General features: G+C 39.6%; 1 protein-coding gene across 1 annotated transcript in view; it reads right to left on the reverse strand.

Annotated features, from left to right (window-relative positions):
* DYNLRB2 (dynein light chain roadblock-type 2) overlaps positions 1-13080 on the reverse strand; it is a 197272-nt gene extending 184192 nt beyond the window's left edge. Inside the window, exon 1 of the mRNA XM_009277342.1 lies at positions 13003-13080. Coding sequence (XP_009275617.1) covers positions 13003-13080 — 78 coding nt within the window. The remainder of the gene's footprint in view (positions 1-13002) is intronic.
* Positions 13081-16193: the final 3113 nt, after the last annotated feature.

Raw genomic sequence — 16193 nt, forward strand, 5'->3', positions numbered from 1 at the left:
AGGAGTAGTTTTGGCATATACCGGTCATTTCCCATGTCAAATCAGAAGAATACGGTTAGGAAAAAAGGCACACCCTAAATAGCATCTTACATAGATTTGTGTAAGAGAAGATATAATCTGTGTGGATATTAATTTTAATTTGAAAAATGTCTTGTCTTGAAATGAAATAAGGAAAATTTGCCTTTTTATATAATAGGAGTAGTTTTGGCATATACCGGTCATTTCCCATGTCAAATCAGAAGATAAAAAAAACGGTTAGGAAAAAAGGCACACCCTAAATAGCATCTTACATAGATTTGTGTAAGAGAAGATATAATCTGTGTGGATATTAATTTTAATTTGAAAAATGTCTTGTCTTGAAATGAAATAAGGAAAATTTGCCTTTTTATATAATAGGAGTAGTTTTGGCATATACCGGTCATTTCCCATGTCAAATCAGAAGATAAAAAAATATTGCACAATGCTCCTAAAAGGCGGAAAGATTAATATTTATTAAATCAGAAAAATAGGATAGTCATGTGACACATAATCTGTGTCAGCTGGAACCATTTCTTGTTTATCTTGAGAGACTGACAGGATCTCCTCACCAATAATTATTAGTTAAACGTTTCAGAAATTAATTTCACATACAATCACAAACACAGCCAGCAGGAAAAAAAAAAGGATGGCGGATATCAAATAAATTATTTGCTGCCAATGAATGATAATGCCTTTTCCATTTCTGCTGTGCTGCCATTCTAATGTTTCCCTGAGTACCCTGAAAGTATCAGGATGAGATTCACACACTCGCACAAAGCCCAATTAAAGAGGCTTCATGCAGAGCTTTCCACAGAAGACTGAATTAACTCTTGTGCCCTTGTGTATACATGATGTGTGAGCAAAGGGAGGGGAGGAGGACTGCAGCAGGATGCTTATGTTGTAGCAGTCCCCAGAGCAAGCTGGGACAATGTTTCCCGGGGTTTCTGACCACAGATTCCAGTAGCTTTACTCACCAGATCTTCTATGTGATGTCCCATTTGGGCCTGGAGGTGTATGGATTGCTTCTTGGAGGGGTGAAGTCATCAGACACCCCTCACTTCTAGCCCAACTGTGTCATTGCAGCAGGAAAAGGCCATATGTATCACTGGAAAGGTTTAGTCTCCAGTGGATTGTTCTTACTAAGATCCCTGTGCAGTGGTGGGTAAGTGCAGCCTCTCCATTTTGTAAGCCTGGAAACCAGAATGCTGAAGTGACTTGACCAACATTTAGGGAGGCTCAACTGGGAATAAAACCCTTTTGGACTTGATTAATAGAACACCCTTCCTTGCTAAGAAGTGACTGCTTTTTCCTGTAGTATGGGCTCTGTATTACCAGCCACGTAGCATTCATCTGTTGCTCTGTACTTGGAGGACTCTTGATCCATATTGCCTTTTCCACAGAATTGTTTTTTCTACACAAACCGTGTCTGTTACACAAAGTGGTTTCTTCATCTACTGTGAGGCTACCAGATAATTTATCTTTAGCGTGCTGCTGAGAGGTTTTACAGCATTGCTGTCAGTACATCTTTGACAAGGATCTTTTACAAACTTTGGCAGAGGAAGTGTAGCTTCTGTATCTACCTCTAAATCTAGTTTGGTACAGTTGAACCACAGACTCCTTGTTTTTTGACACTTAGTCAGCCTCAACTCTGTCCACCTGTGTGCAGGAACACTGCAATAACTTCCCTGCTAGTCATCAGATGTCATCTTTGCAGGCAATTAGACCCAGGCTTACACTTGTCTTTGGTGATGAATATTATCCCTTCTCCTGGAGTCACCTTTACAGCTGATTTACAGTAACAGATCACACCAGTGCTCCCCAGTTCACTTCAGTGTAAAGTGTGCAGAGTTAACCTGTCTTCTTCAGTGGTGGTTCAAGAAGAGTGGTGTGGTGTTAGTCATTTGGAGTGTTATTCACAGGGGCCTGGGCCAAGGCCAACAACTCAATTCATGTTATTGGCTGAGCAAGAAAAATGCCACTGATGTTGTCCTTGCCGTAAATTCGCAGCCCCTGTCCCTATGCCACCAGCTGTCCAGACCAGCCTTTTAAAGACCATTTGTATCTGCATTCTGGTTGCTAAAATCGTTTGGGGTTTTGTTATTTCAACTCTCTGGTCTCAGAGGAGCAAATTCCTCAATAATTTTGCTTTCTCATCAGCCAAAGGCGCCACTCTGTGCTATGCACTAACAAGGCTGGAGAACAAGGCTGTCTTTAAATGAAAAAGCCCTGCCTTTTCCTCCTCGCATTCATACAAGTTAAACATGACTTCTTGCTTCTGTCATTCATCTTATTAAGAAAACCCCAGACTGCCAAGCGCAGACTCATTTGCCAGTTTCCAGGGGATGGCAAGCATTTATACCTGAATCATAAACTCTGAAGGAAGGGCCTTATCTGATGTGGTGCACCAGGCTTAATGGGCTGGTATATGCAGCTGCATCACCTTGGGTAAGAACTTCAACAGAGCCTCTTATAAATAGCATGCCTGATGTTACATGCATTATGCCGAAGGACACAGGTGTTTATATTTACAGATTTAGTACTTAACTGCTTTAAGTGGTTCTTTGGTGGTAGGATCTAATTGAGCAATATTCTAAACTGGTTTGATTCAGTTTGAAATTCCAGCTCTGCAGCAAGATTTTGGGTCAAATGTAGTTTGACCAGTTATCATTGTCTCTCAGCCTTACTTGTAGGATGGAGATGCGTTAATGTGTTGATGATGTAAGAGTGAAGGAAGACTTTCTTCACTTGTAGCCATTACTGCTGAACAAGTTGTTCTGACAATTTACCCAGAAGGCCCTAAGTGTCCTTATAAATGTAAAATTTCCTTTTTTTTTCCTTGAGCAGATGGAAGACTTAGATGGAAAGGAATAAAAACATAATTTGCCAGAGCCCTCAATTAATCATAATCAAGTTTGTGCACGTTACACTCTACAAGGGTAACAACAATGAAACACAGGGAAAAAAAGGATGCTTTCTTCAGGCAATTCTGAAGACATAAAAGCAATAAAGAAGCATACTTCAAAATAATGTGGAGATATATGACTGCACTAAATAAAAATGCTTCTTTAACGTACTGTAAAAATAAAGATGTTTAGTTAGATTTATCATTCTTGTTACAAACACAAATTCATCCCCTGGACTATGCCATTGGCTCTGAAAGCATCCGAGGGATGGTTGGGGCCCACTATTTTCTGTAATTACTTAAGCATTGTCTCATTTGTTACAGAGCTAACTAGACTATTCCTTCTTTTTACTTCAAGGTAATGGAGACACCTTGATCCCTCAGATACAGATTTTTTTACCTTTATACTGCATTTAAACCATTTTTTTAATTGGGTATAGCGAGAGGAATGGTTTGCTTATTAGTTTGCGTGAGTCACATCCAAACCTGTGAAAATACATTTTTTAAACTGGTTTTGCAAATAGCAACACATGTTCATTGAAAGCAACCCCACTCCCCAAATCCTCACTCAATTGACTTGGGAACATTCAAAACCAGTGAGATTAATTTCTGCAGCCTCATTCAACCATTGCAATGAGCAAATGAAACAATTGTTTTATTTGTAAGAGGAGATTATCCCTTGAAGGCAGATAGAAGGATACTGCCTACAGAACCCCATTTGCAGGCACAAAGAGTGCTTAGTCAATTTTTGGCAGTGATACTGAAGCTATTAGTTTTGGATATGAGTTCACTGATGTTCAGTGCTGTAGATTTCCAGTTATTTCATGAAGGGCCTTTAAAATTACACACAGAGCTTCATTAATTGCCTCAGAAAAGAAGCAACAAATATCAGACCCTTAAAGTGTATGTGCACAGAATGGCCATTGATTTCAATGAATATTCCCCACTGGAGGACTGATCCTACGTCCTGGGAAGGCAACCACATTTTTTCCATTAGTTGCAGCAGGCACTGCCTCAAAGTACAAGGGCTTTTGCAGGATCAGGCCCCGTTAGCTGCTATCTGGCTATCTATCTATCTATCTATCTATCTAATTACCTATATATGTGGTTTATATACACATACACACACATGCATATATATAATCCTGATTCAGTGTGTTAAAAGTGTAACAGTTATTGTTTTAACTCAAATTGAAGACCAGTACAAGGTGCTAAAGACAGGGTCTTTCAAAAGAAAGAAATAGAAATCCAGCTTTGTGGTCTTGAAGGTTTTTTTTGTCCTTTCTCCATTTGATAGAGTAGTGCCTGAACATTTGCTCTAAAACTAACTATCCATAAAGGAGAATTTCCTGTGCTTTCCTTGCAAATGGCACGACCCCGTGTGATCCCTGATCACAACAAATTGATTTATTTAAATAAAAATAATGATCTTCTTTCCTTTCTCCAGCCTGAGCAGCAAAATCCCATGTAACCCTGATCAGCAAATTGATATACTTATCTTCTTCTGCCCTCCTTTCTCGAACCCAAACAATACCACCCTGATCCCCAAGTAATAAGAAAATGATTTATGCAAACAAAAATAATTATCTTTCTTTGCTCTCCACCCTCTAACTGTATAATCTCAGCAGCTCCTTGTTTAACAAATTGATTTATTTAAATTAAACGAATGGTGATCTCCTTTTGACCTCTATAGAGCACCTCTGTGGCAGACTCCTACCACTGCCACCACCTTACCCATATGGTTAGAAGGATGTATTTTATATATGTTATGTAAAATATAACAGCATTTCTAACTAACCTTGATACTTTGTGATTACTTCAATCAAAGCTCAAGGAAGCTCTGTTACTCTGCCATGAAATTAGGACACATCTCCTCCGAAAAATAACAGAAGTAAGTTAAATGTGCCTTCCTCCATATCTTTTATGGCAGAGACAGTTATTCGTTTAATTCCCCAGGAGGAACTCTGCAGAGGGTGGCTGTCTGTGGTTTGTGTACACCCGTCTTTCCCACTGTGCTGCCCATAAGTGTCTTTGCAGACATAGCTTTAAAGCATTGGCAAAGTCAGTGCACAAATGTGTGCTACACCACCTCACCTAAAACACTGACAGAGCCATCTAGTGCCAGCGTGCTCTGTGACAAACACCAGCAACAGCTGATGGATGAGACCATGAGCTCCAAGGGTTTCATCCATATGTTTTAGGGATCTGTCAATCCACAATTGGTATTGTAAGGACTCTGGGCCTGTCCCTGGCAAAACTTTCATAGGCAAGAAGAGAGGCAGAGTCCTGCTTAAGGACCACTGACGAGATCTTTTTGTAAAAACGTTCCACATTAGATAGTCCTGAAGGTATACAAATACATTTATATGTAAATGTATGTGTGTATTTTTTACTGTGCTGGTTTTATTTAAGATTGTATTTTCTGTGCTGTCCAACCAGTATCTCTGTTTTGTGCAGCTGCTACTTAAACAGTCATTTTGGCATTATACAGAATTACATAATTATATGTGCCATAAGCAAAAGTGCAAATAGTGCCACTTAACACCTAATCATGTGATATCTGTTGTGAAATGCTGGAGAAGGAGCCAACAGATATGACTCTTAGTTTGCTATTAGCTCTGGTTCTTTGGAGGCGAGTACGGACTGCAGCTGGAATTTGGCATAGACGGAAGAGGGATTAAGTGATAGTGGGAGCCTGAGTGTATTGTATATAGAAACATTCTTTCCTCGACCAGTTTCTGTGGTGTGTAATACTCTGAGCAGGACACTGGTGTTAACCGGTCTTCCAGATTTTGAAATATTCTGGTTTTTTGCAGTTCATTCACACTATGTGTCTGCTTTGGTTTCAGACCCACTTGTGTTCTCCAACAGAAGAGAGTGACATGACACGAATGGTAGCACAAGGCTCTGTTACATTCAATAATTGATTCTCCTGGATGGTTTGTGACTCCCCAAAGGTTGCAAAGAGAGGTAAGAATGATTGTACAGCATCAAACAGGCTAGTTCATTCCAAAGCCAGATTTTTCACTCCCTTGAATCCTTCCCCTTCGAGGTCTAGCACTCTTTGTGACTCTCTGGAAATGCATGGGAAAATCATTAAGAGAGATTGTTTTCATTAACAAATCATTTTCTTCTTTCTTTTTCAGTAATTTTAAGTGGGTTTTGTAATGTTGAACACTGAATTGGGAATCACCATGTGAAAAACCTGGTTGTGTCCATTTATATGATTGCCACAAACTCTCCATAGGAAATCCAAATGAAAGGGGAGAACATTGCAAAAACTGGTCAAGAAGTTGCAAAGTAGAAATATAGATACCTCTGAAGCTTCTCAGATCCCACTCTTTTTTTTTTTTGTATTTTAAATATATTTTTTGTTCTTCCAAAAGCCAAATAATTGAGTTTTTTGCATCTGAACACCTTTGGAGATATAGTCTCAAAATATACTTGGATATTTGTTTCAGAAAATTCAATTTCAAGGAGCTTTGGCTCTGATCCTCACCTTGCGTTACCTTTACTCCTGACTTACAAAAGTAAAAGTGAGATGAGACTTAGACTGTAAGATTACGCAAAAATGTTCCGATGAAAAAAAAAACTTGTTCTGAAATTATACATGGAACATTATAGCTGCAGCCTTTTACAAAATTTGGCCTTCCCTATTGGCTTACCAGAGAGGCAAGTATTTCTTCTGCAGATGGGTTGGAATTAGTAGAACATGAAATAATGTCATTGGTACGGGTAAGAGGATTAAACAGCAGTTCTGATGTTATTGAACAGTTTGCAGAGATCATATTAAACAGCCACATCAGTCCACAGGTCAGCCCTGCAGTTATTCTGCTAAGCAAACACAGATGCAGAGTTCCCTTTCATGGTCATCATTTCATGCCTTTGACATATGTTAGGCTCTTGGGACTCAGTCGCATATTTACAGCCCAAATATTAAAGATTCCTTCTTTTAGATCATTAGTGGACACCGACGTCTAAATAGGTAGTAAAAGGAAAAAGCAGGAGCTCAGGACACTGGCGATGGACTCCAGTGCAATGCAAACAAATAAGGGAAAAATTAAGCTGCTAGAAAGTCCCGCTATGAAACACTGGGGGTATTTTCAGTTGCTGACAAAAATTCTCGTTAAGAATGCAGTCAGTTTTAAATCTCTTTTTCTTTTGGGTTGATCTTCTCTGTATTTTGCCAAAGCTGCCTATGAAGTCGCAGTGGTTGAATTTCACAAGGCGAGAGGAGGAGTTCAGCTCGTGTCAGCACTGCCAGGCCTCTGTGCTTGTTCAAAGTTTGTGCAAATCTGCTGGGACTACAAATTGGCCAGAAGAAATTGAGGGAACAGTCTGTCTTACAAGATTCCTGTTCCTTTTCTATTCCGACAGAAACTTTGGCAGTTCTTTAACATTTTCCTCAGTTTTTTGTTTGTCTGAAACCAGGAGTCAGAAATGAAGAAAATAAATAAAGCAACTATGTGATAAGCAGGGGTTTTTTTATACACACATAATGTATATTCTTATGTGTGTGTAGTGAGGACTTGGTGGGACAGATTCTTCTTGTTTATCTGAATGATTTTACCTGCCTCAATCCTGAAAACTCATGCAGTTTTCAAATAAAGATATAAATACAGATAAGCTATGTGTCAAGGTAGAGTTCCTGAATGTAAAGGTTATTTACAAAGAATTTTTATAGACAGGAGAAGATAAATCAGCTGATAAATTACACAGCCTTTGGTCAATAATTGTTTAATATGATGCAAATTTTAAATGAAATTTCCAGCATACAACTGCTCTGCGTGTAGCCACTTCTTCCTGCTAGAGGAAATAAACATGCAACCAGAGAGTGTAGCAATGAATTACATTCAACCTCAGAAATGCTTTAGCGTGTCTTCAAGAGTGGTTGCCTGCTTCAGTGATGGATTATGACTTAGCACAGGATCCCACAGGCATGGCAAGGTATTTATGTAGTGTTCCGATTGCTCAGACACTTGGAACAAATGTACAGTCAGTGCTAACAGAAATCAGAGTATCACTATCTCCCACTTTATTTCATTTATTTATATTTAGCAAATGCTGGAATATTACAAACCACCAAGCGCAACTGTGGCTGGAATATAGTTTCTAAAGCTTATTTACAGTAGCTCTTACTCACAATGGGTAATGCTCCATAAGTAGTTCCATTGATTTCAGGGGATCTATTAGACTATTAGACCATTCCTTGTATAGCTGGGTATATCTCAATTTGGTCCCATGTTTGAAATATAGAAATAGTTCCATTGATTTCAGGGGATCTATTAGAGAGAGGTTCCATTCCTTGTATAGCTGGGTATATCTCAATTTGGTCCCATGTTTGAAATATAGAAAGAGCTCCTTTACTGCTATGTTCTTAAATGCATGAACAGTTTGAAAAAAGCTGTACCCCTAGCCCTCACCAAAAAGCTAATAGTAGTGCAAAATACTGATGAGGCTGGTGGGCTGCTGGTTTTGCAATATTTCATTGCATTGCAGGAAACAATGCTACATGCTCTTCAGTTAGTACATAGATGGATATGCATTCCATGTGCTGTTTTCAGCTCCATACTTACACCGATCCGAAATTCCAAAGAGAAAAGAAAAAGCTGAGATTCACATCAGTAGCAAAGAACATCAGGTGATGTTGATTTAAAGAAAACATTAATCAATCCAGATTTGCTTGGAACTGGGCCCAGGTTCACTCAACAGGTTGGTGAACCTTAGCAAATCTTCCTGTGAATCTGTTCTGTGTTTTGACTTTGTAACGTGATCTGAAATCATCTGAGTTTCATGTGGTTTTGTTGTGCACATTTTGGAACGCTTGTGGGGCGAATCCAGGGAAACACAGAGATGCTATGTTTTGCATGATGCGGAAAGGTAAGCAGTATTTCACTCTTACTGACACTCCCTGATACCAAATTGAACAATGGTGCTGATGTTGTCAGCATAGTTTTAAAAGAGGACACAATCACTGTCTGTCAGTGTTCTTGTGTCTACAGTAGTCTTTGTTTCAGAGCCAAGAGACAGTCTTCAGATCACATCCTAAATAACGGTATCATGAATTTTGGACTGTTATTTTCTTTTTCCCTGTTTCTGGTAAATGTCAGAATTTTTACTGTGTAGGCAGGTACTGGAGTTGTGAAGAGGATGTTAGGTTTCTTGATGTATACTGGTTTGAAGAAGTTACATAGTGCTAGAAAAGATTAGGATTTTATTTTGAGCCTGTGGATGAACAACTTGTGTTTTAACTTCACTTGGTTTGCATCTGAATCCATAAATAGGTGTACCCAGCCTCCATAGCCGAATATAAAGTATTTAAGATCCATCTACCCCAATCAGGTCAAAAATATGATGAAGTCACATTTTCTATTCATTTTATTTCTAGTCCAAGCTAGAGGCCAGAGCAATAGAGATGTGAGACATTCAGCACAAGAAACAAAATCTGATTCATCAGGGGATGCAAGATTTTTCATTCCGTTTCAGAATGAGCAACAGAATCATTTTGCTGGAGTTGGGATTTTGGAGAGAAAGGCTGGTGGGAGGAGCTATTTATTTTTTTACACTGATTTACTGCCTCAGAATTGAGACACATTTGTAGATCAATGTTGTGACAAGTAGCTTAAAGAAAAGGAGAAGGGTTCATAGGGGATGGGTCAATGAGTGTAGCTTGGTGGCCTGGCATATATACAAGGTCAGGCTAGATAATTTGACTGTCTCTTCTGGCCTTAAACTTGAGGAATCTCTGAAGAAGGAAAAATCAAAGTCTGCAAAGGTAATAAGTAAGAAAAAAATGTAACAGGCTGGAGTGTCCTTCAATGCCCCAAGGTTCTGCCCCCCCAACCCAGGAAACAGGCTGTGGTACAGCCACAAATTGAATGGTCCTGTCAGTCCATTCAGAAGTACAGTAGGAAGGAAGAACAGTTTGCCAATAATATTCAAGTTGAAGCTGACATCTCTATTCTCCTCTAGAAGACTTGTGTTTGCACCCGCTTGTATCATTGCATTTTTCCACTAAGGTTGTCTCACTTATTTAACTTGACACACGGAGCACCCCTCAGAGGTCTTTGAGATTCAAACCAACATTGGAAGTGACAGCCCAGATAATGTAGGTAATCATATCGGACCTTGTGGGACTGCTCTGACTACTTTTTAATTGATAATTCTGAGTTTCTGTAACAAATTTATTTCTTAATTATATACGCCATGTCATACATGGTAGTTAATGATTACCACTAGTTTAAGTTTGCAGCCTAGAAGACATCCTCCCCCTACTATATAATCATGATTTTCCTTCCAAATTAAGGTTTTCTGAGAAAGAAAATGAACAAAACCTTGAACAAAACCTGCACATTAAATCCAATTCCTTCCAAATAAAGGAAGGTAAATTTAAGGTACTAAATTAGGTAAGTGATTTTAATTAGCTGATCATTTCAGGAAGATCATAAAACATTTAAATAACACTGAAGTTATGTATATTTAAGCAGTTTTATGGGGAATTAAAGTCTTAAATGGTAAATTTAAAATGTAAATACAAAAGTCGATGGAGGAATGTTAATTGCTTTTCCTAAGTTTCTCACATGGCCTGGGATGTTATGAGAGGTATCAAGAATTACATTCATAGTAATAATGTGCCCAATCCAAAGCTTATTAAAGTCCTTGGAATTTTTCCACGGATTTTAGCAGTCATTGTATGAAAACAACAAATGCTTTTAAATGCCTAACTTCCAGTGCTGTGGAAGTCACTTATATGCCAAAATTATATATGTGATGTCAATATTCCAAAATAACTGTAAATTTCTAGTTTAAGCTTCCTTTTAGAAGCCAAGAAATTTAAACTGACCTTAAGAACTTATCCAGTTCCCTTTTAAGCAAATAAAATTACATTTGCAGTAACGGACATTTTACACCATCAGATTAGTTTACATCAAAAGAAAAACTTACATACTAGGAGAAGCTGCTGTGATTGGACAACAAAACATGTGGACAAATTGGATTATCATGAATATGAATTCTCACATGCCTGTCCATAGCTCAGTAATACTCTTCCATTGTTTTTTATTTAAATAGATCAAATTAAAACTTAGTTTTACAGTTTGATAATAACCAAATGCATCAAGTTTCAAACTAATGAAGTCAAAATCAGGGATGGTAAGGCTGAAGAGTCATGATACATGCATTTGTATAAATTCCTCATTGCAAACCACTTGGAAATGAATATCCCATTGGAAGAAGGAGCATAGAAAGTGGACCTCAGCAGAAGGTTACCTTGATTCCCTGAAACTATTTGCTCTTCTGGGAGAGCCCGAAAGAACCATGGCCACATCTCCTCCTCCTCTGGGTGGAAGCGGTAGCCTTCCATGCAAGCGTTTTACTCCATGTAGACATAGGAATCACGTTTCAGGGGCAACTGTTCCACCAGCAGTCAAAAAGAAGTGGGATTGCCATCATCTGTTTCTCCTTGTCACTAAATTGTTGTAACTGGTATGTGTGAGTAACAGATACTTTAAGGGACTGGTAGTTCCCAATGTCCAAGGAAAAAATCAAGAAGAAACATTTTTTTCTCCAGAAAAGATTCAGCCCAACCACTGGAATGATTTATTTCAGAATTAAGTAGTAGATTAGAAAGTGCAATGTTTGTTTTTATTTGGTCAGTAGTGAGACATGTTCCATTGCTTTTTATAGTAAAAAGGTGTCCTGGTGCAGACGAATGTGCCTGCTCCACCAGCAGGTAACCCGGGGTGAGGTGAAGGAGCACCCACGTGTCTTGTATTTCAGTGGCTGGCGGAGGCGATGCCTGACCTTAAGGGCTGTATAGAGCCACCACGAGCATTTCTGGGACAGGGACGTGCGTGCGTGGCGGTAGTTCAGCCTTACAGACCAACAACCCCCCCCTGCAGTCCTGGCGGAAGTGCTACATGAGAGAAGGGGTGAAGCCAGTGTAAACCTGGTCTTTTCTTTTTCTTCAAAGCGTATAACATCCACATTACGCACAGTCCGAGGCACGCGATCTAGGACATTGCTATGCCTCTGTTTCTTCAGCTGTTGGATGGGGATATTATTATGCTCTTGTCTCGGATGCTGAGAGGGTTAATTAATTATGTTTATGAAACCCTTTTAGATTCTCAGATGAAAGGTGGCTTTAGAATTATTAGGTGTTATTATAAGGAAAAAGAATGATTTTATTGCTTCATGTTAATGGTTAACATCTGCACCACAAAACCTGCTTGATCACATAAAGATTCTGCTAAGCATTTAATCCTAATTTTCAGGCTGATGCATATTCATTTTATTTAGAAGATTAATTTAGTCATCAAAGGTTAATCTGCCTCGGGTTTGTAATTAGGCAGAGTAGTGACTTGGCATCTCTGGGCTCACCCAGGTTGCACTGGGTTTCCTGAGTGGGCAGGGCTGTAACTGTCACCAGTTTTCACTTCCAACTAGCACTTGGAGAAGGCTTAATTTTTGGAAAAGGTAAATGGTGACTGGTAAAAGCCTTGGCCAGTTTGAAGATTAAAAATAAAAGGAGAAGCACAAGCAGATGAACAACCCACATAGTGAATCTCAGAATGCTGGTTTAATTCATCCCTGGCAGATTTACTCAATGAGATGTCAAGGGATTAAGCGAGGGTTTTTTTCATATGTCTATGTAAAAACGATTAACAGATTTCACGATGCTTTGCTGTATGAATCCTGTCCCTCTTTCAAAATTAATGATCAGTGTGCAGAAAGTTTCTGAAATGAAAGATTGTGAGGCTTTCTGCTGAAAATATCAAATATTAACTTTTAGCTGATGTTAGGAGACACTGTTAGAAGGTTACACAATATGACCTGTAGCTGCTCATCCCCCTGAAAATTAAGCCTTTTGTGCTCAAGGTTGGATCCTTTAATCAAAAGTCACTGAAGAAAATGTGGTCCTTGTGGAGAACAAAAATAATGTTTCCTTTGCAGGTACACCAGAAGGCATCTTTAATTGCTGTTTATAAAGCTGGCTGTTACTTAAGTGTGAAGGATTATTAGTGGCATGGTATTGTCTTTTGAAGTAAGGAAGAACAGTTGCTGCTTCTTTGTTATGTCCTCACCTTTTCCCTGTTGCAAAGCAGGCAGAGGAGGGTGATATAAGAGGGTGTGTACTGCACGCTGCTGCGCTTCAGCGACATTGTTAGACAACGAGGTGGCCTCCAGCTGCAGACACAAATTGGGTGATGGGAGGCCAGTGTGACACGGAACGTGCTCATCCTCGCTGTGCTAGCATGTCTGTGAAAATGCTGTCAGCGGAGACAGGGTTCTCAAAGGGCAGTTGTGTGACTCGGGGATCCAGCTCACACTGCGTCGAACGTGGGAAGTTCAGTGTGGTAGATAGGACTGGGAAGTGGCAGGTGAAAACCTTGCAAATTGAAAATTTGTCTTAAAAATAGTGTTTTACCCAATGTGAAATCAATACATGATGCAAAATAAGTACTGTAAATGAAAATCATGATACTAGAATTTAGGAAGTTGGCCAAACTTTTACATTTCAGTGCAGCTTGGCTTTGGTTGAGTTCAGAATCCAGATTCCAGGGGTTTTTTGCTTTTTATGCCCCAGAACAGTTCTCACATCTCTATTATGATTTGCCAGTTTTCCCCTCCTCTTTCTGGTGCAGAACCTCAGAAGCGTCCAAGAGGGGATTTTGGAGACCATAAAAGTTCTTAATTGAGAACAGCCCCAAATCAAGTTAAGTGCCAGCTTGACTATCAGGATATAAATGAAACTCTTTTATTAAAGCATTGTATTTTAATTATTATGAAGAACAAGTGGCCTAACGTGAAAAAGCTTTTAACATAGCAGTTATTTGCTTGATAGCTGATAAGTTAATTTTGGATGGATGATTACAGCTATGGCTTCTTGTCTTCTTCACTTTCATTTTTACTTGATCTAATGACTGTTCACTGATTTTCATTTGGACTTGAGGTGAACTTCTAATTCAATTGCTAATAAACTCAGACTGGTTGAGGCCTGTTATAGAAATCAGATTTGCTATTTCCAGTTTAAAAGGCTGGAGAATTTTTCTTGGTGTTTTGCAGGAAGTTAAAAGTGTTTTGGACTGATGATTTGCAAAGCTAGGAGCTGTTTGTAGGGTGACCCATTACTAGTCAACTGTAAGCACTTGTCACTTTGTTCTTTACAGTGAAGATAACCGGCCATACAATGAGAGTATGTGATGGCAATTCACTACAACTGGGGAGAAAAAAAACCCAAACAGCAAGAATACATGTCACTCTAAGCAAATATTGAAAAACAATGTTAGTTACTGTTACAACATTCAAGCCCTTCCCTTCTAGCCAAGAGACTGAGAGAGGAATTAAACACGTTTGCCACAGATTTTAGACTGTTTCTGCTGTCTTAGTTGTCTCCTCAACCTGAACCTTTAGTGTCTTCACTTGCATCTTAATCTTGAGCTGATTTGTATGAGCGGTAGATAGGTACCACTAAAATGTGGATCGTGAGCTTCATCTGTCATCCCTGCTGCTATATCATTGACTTCAGTGAGCTTCCAGAGGAACAAGTCTGGCCCACAAGAGGATGTGAACTGTCAGGAAGACAAACCTCTTTCTCATCCATTTGAAGTGTTTGTGGGAAAGAATGCCCTAAATATTTAGCAGGTTTTGTAATTTGAGAGGCAGCGCAGGGGTTTTTTTATTTTATTTTTCTCCCTACCTTTCCATTTTCTTTATTAAAGAGAGGAAAACCTTGCCTTAGGCCCAGTGTGCTTATGACGGTGAAAAAATATTTGCCAGACTCTCCATTATTGCTCAGGCCATTATATATTGTTATTGCTCTTGTATTTGTAATAGCAAAAGGTGACTACGCCGCTTATGAAAAATTCTGTTTGCAGAAAAATACCCCCTTCCCTGCACCTTTTCCAAACCCAGCACAGCGCATAAAGAATCCAGGAGGGTTTATGTTAGTTAAGTTAATGCAGCAGGGCTCATAGCAGTGTATATGTAAGGACTGGACACGTGTGCAATAGCTGGGCATTGCAGTGACGTACCTGAGTGATGCAGCTCTTGGAATCGGGAAGAAGCAGAGATGTTTTAAGCCAGTTTAGCTTCCTCTCCCTTGCACTGTTTGGCAGTCAGTGCAGCTGCACAGAGAGCGTCAGTCAAATCTACTACAGCCCACCCTAGTTTCTGGTGGACAGAAGACCTAATGTGGAACTTCAGTGCTGTAAGCTTCAGACGTCCCCACTAAGGTCCCCTACTTCAGCACTTCCGAAAGGCAGCCAAACTGATTGCTTGCATCAACCACCAACAAAGATCTTGCCCCTTCATATTTCGACTGCAGGGAGCTGCAGTGAGTCAGGCTTGGGTGGAGGGGGGAGATCCTCCACCCAGATTGCCAGCTCAAGCTTGCCACTGGTTTATCTTGTGGTCTTAGGCAATGTGTTAAGTTCTGCTTCTGGAAGACCTCAGGGTTAAACTCTTAAAGCAAAAACACAGCCCATCACCATTATATGATAATGGCTGACTGCTAGCTGTTGAAGTCATGGATGTACTAGGACCCCGAGAGACACCCATGTCTGTATGTTAACTGAGGTGTTTTACATTTGATACATAAAAAGGCATGGCACAATGCTCATGAATAATGCTGAGTATGGGAATATTCTCGCTGCACTCAGCGGGGCCATTCATACGTGTGCATAATGGCAAGTTCCCAGTCTAAGTGTATATGTAAAAGTTCACATTTATGCACCATTGAATTTGCATAGTACTGTCCACAAAAGTCAACATTTTAAGGCTTTTAGAGCATTCTTAGCATTCCTCCCTTGTGCAGGGTGATTCTGAAGCAGACTCCTGTTGACTAGGATAATCTAGGCTGTAGGTCTCTGGCAGTGGTATCTTTCTCTCAAGTAAGTACGCCAGCCCCAAGACTGGTTGCTGGTACCTTCAAAGGACGAGAAGTCAGCACCTCCTTTGGCTGGCTGGCAAGGCTTCTGTGCAACCGAGTGCTTCTCTTTCCCAACAGAAAGGACTGTGCTTTCTGCCTTTGCCCTTGCCTAAGGGTGAGTTGTCTTTATTACAGTTACCCTATGGGCACAGGAAGTGATATTATATAAGAAATCATTTTGCAACCCTATTTCTACTAATCATTGCCACTCCTACCATAATAACAGACAGATGCAATATACACGATTCATGTTTCTATTATTTTTTCTGCTACAGTTTGCATGTGTTTTCCATTTAATTACAGTATATGAATTTCATATCTCTCATTTTTTCCCTTCTCACATTC

Source organism: Aptenodytes forsteri, unplaced genomic scaffold, assembly GCF_000699145.1.
Source record: "Aptenodytes forsteri isolate BGI_AS27 unplaced genomic scaffold, ASM69914v1 Scaffold50, whole genome shotgun sequence".
NCBI lineage: Eukaryota > Metazoa > Chordata > Aves > Sphenisciformes > Spheniscidae > Aptenodytes > Aptenodytes forsteri.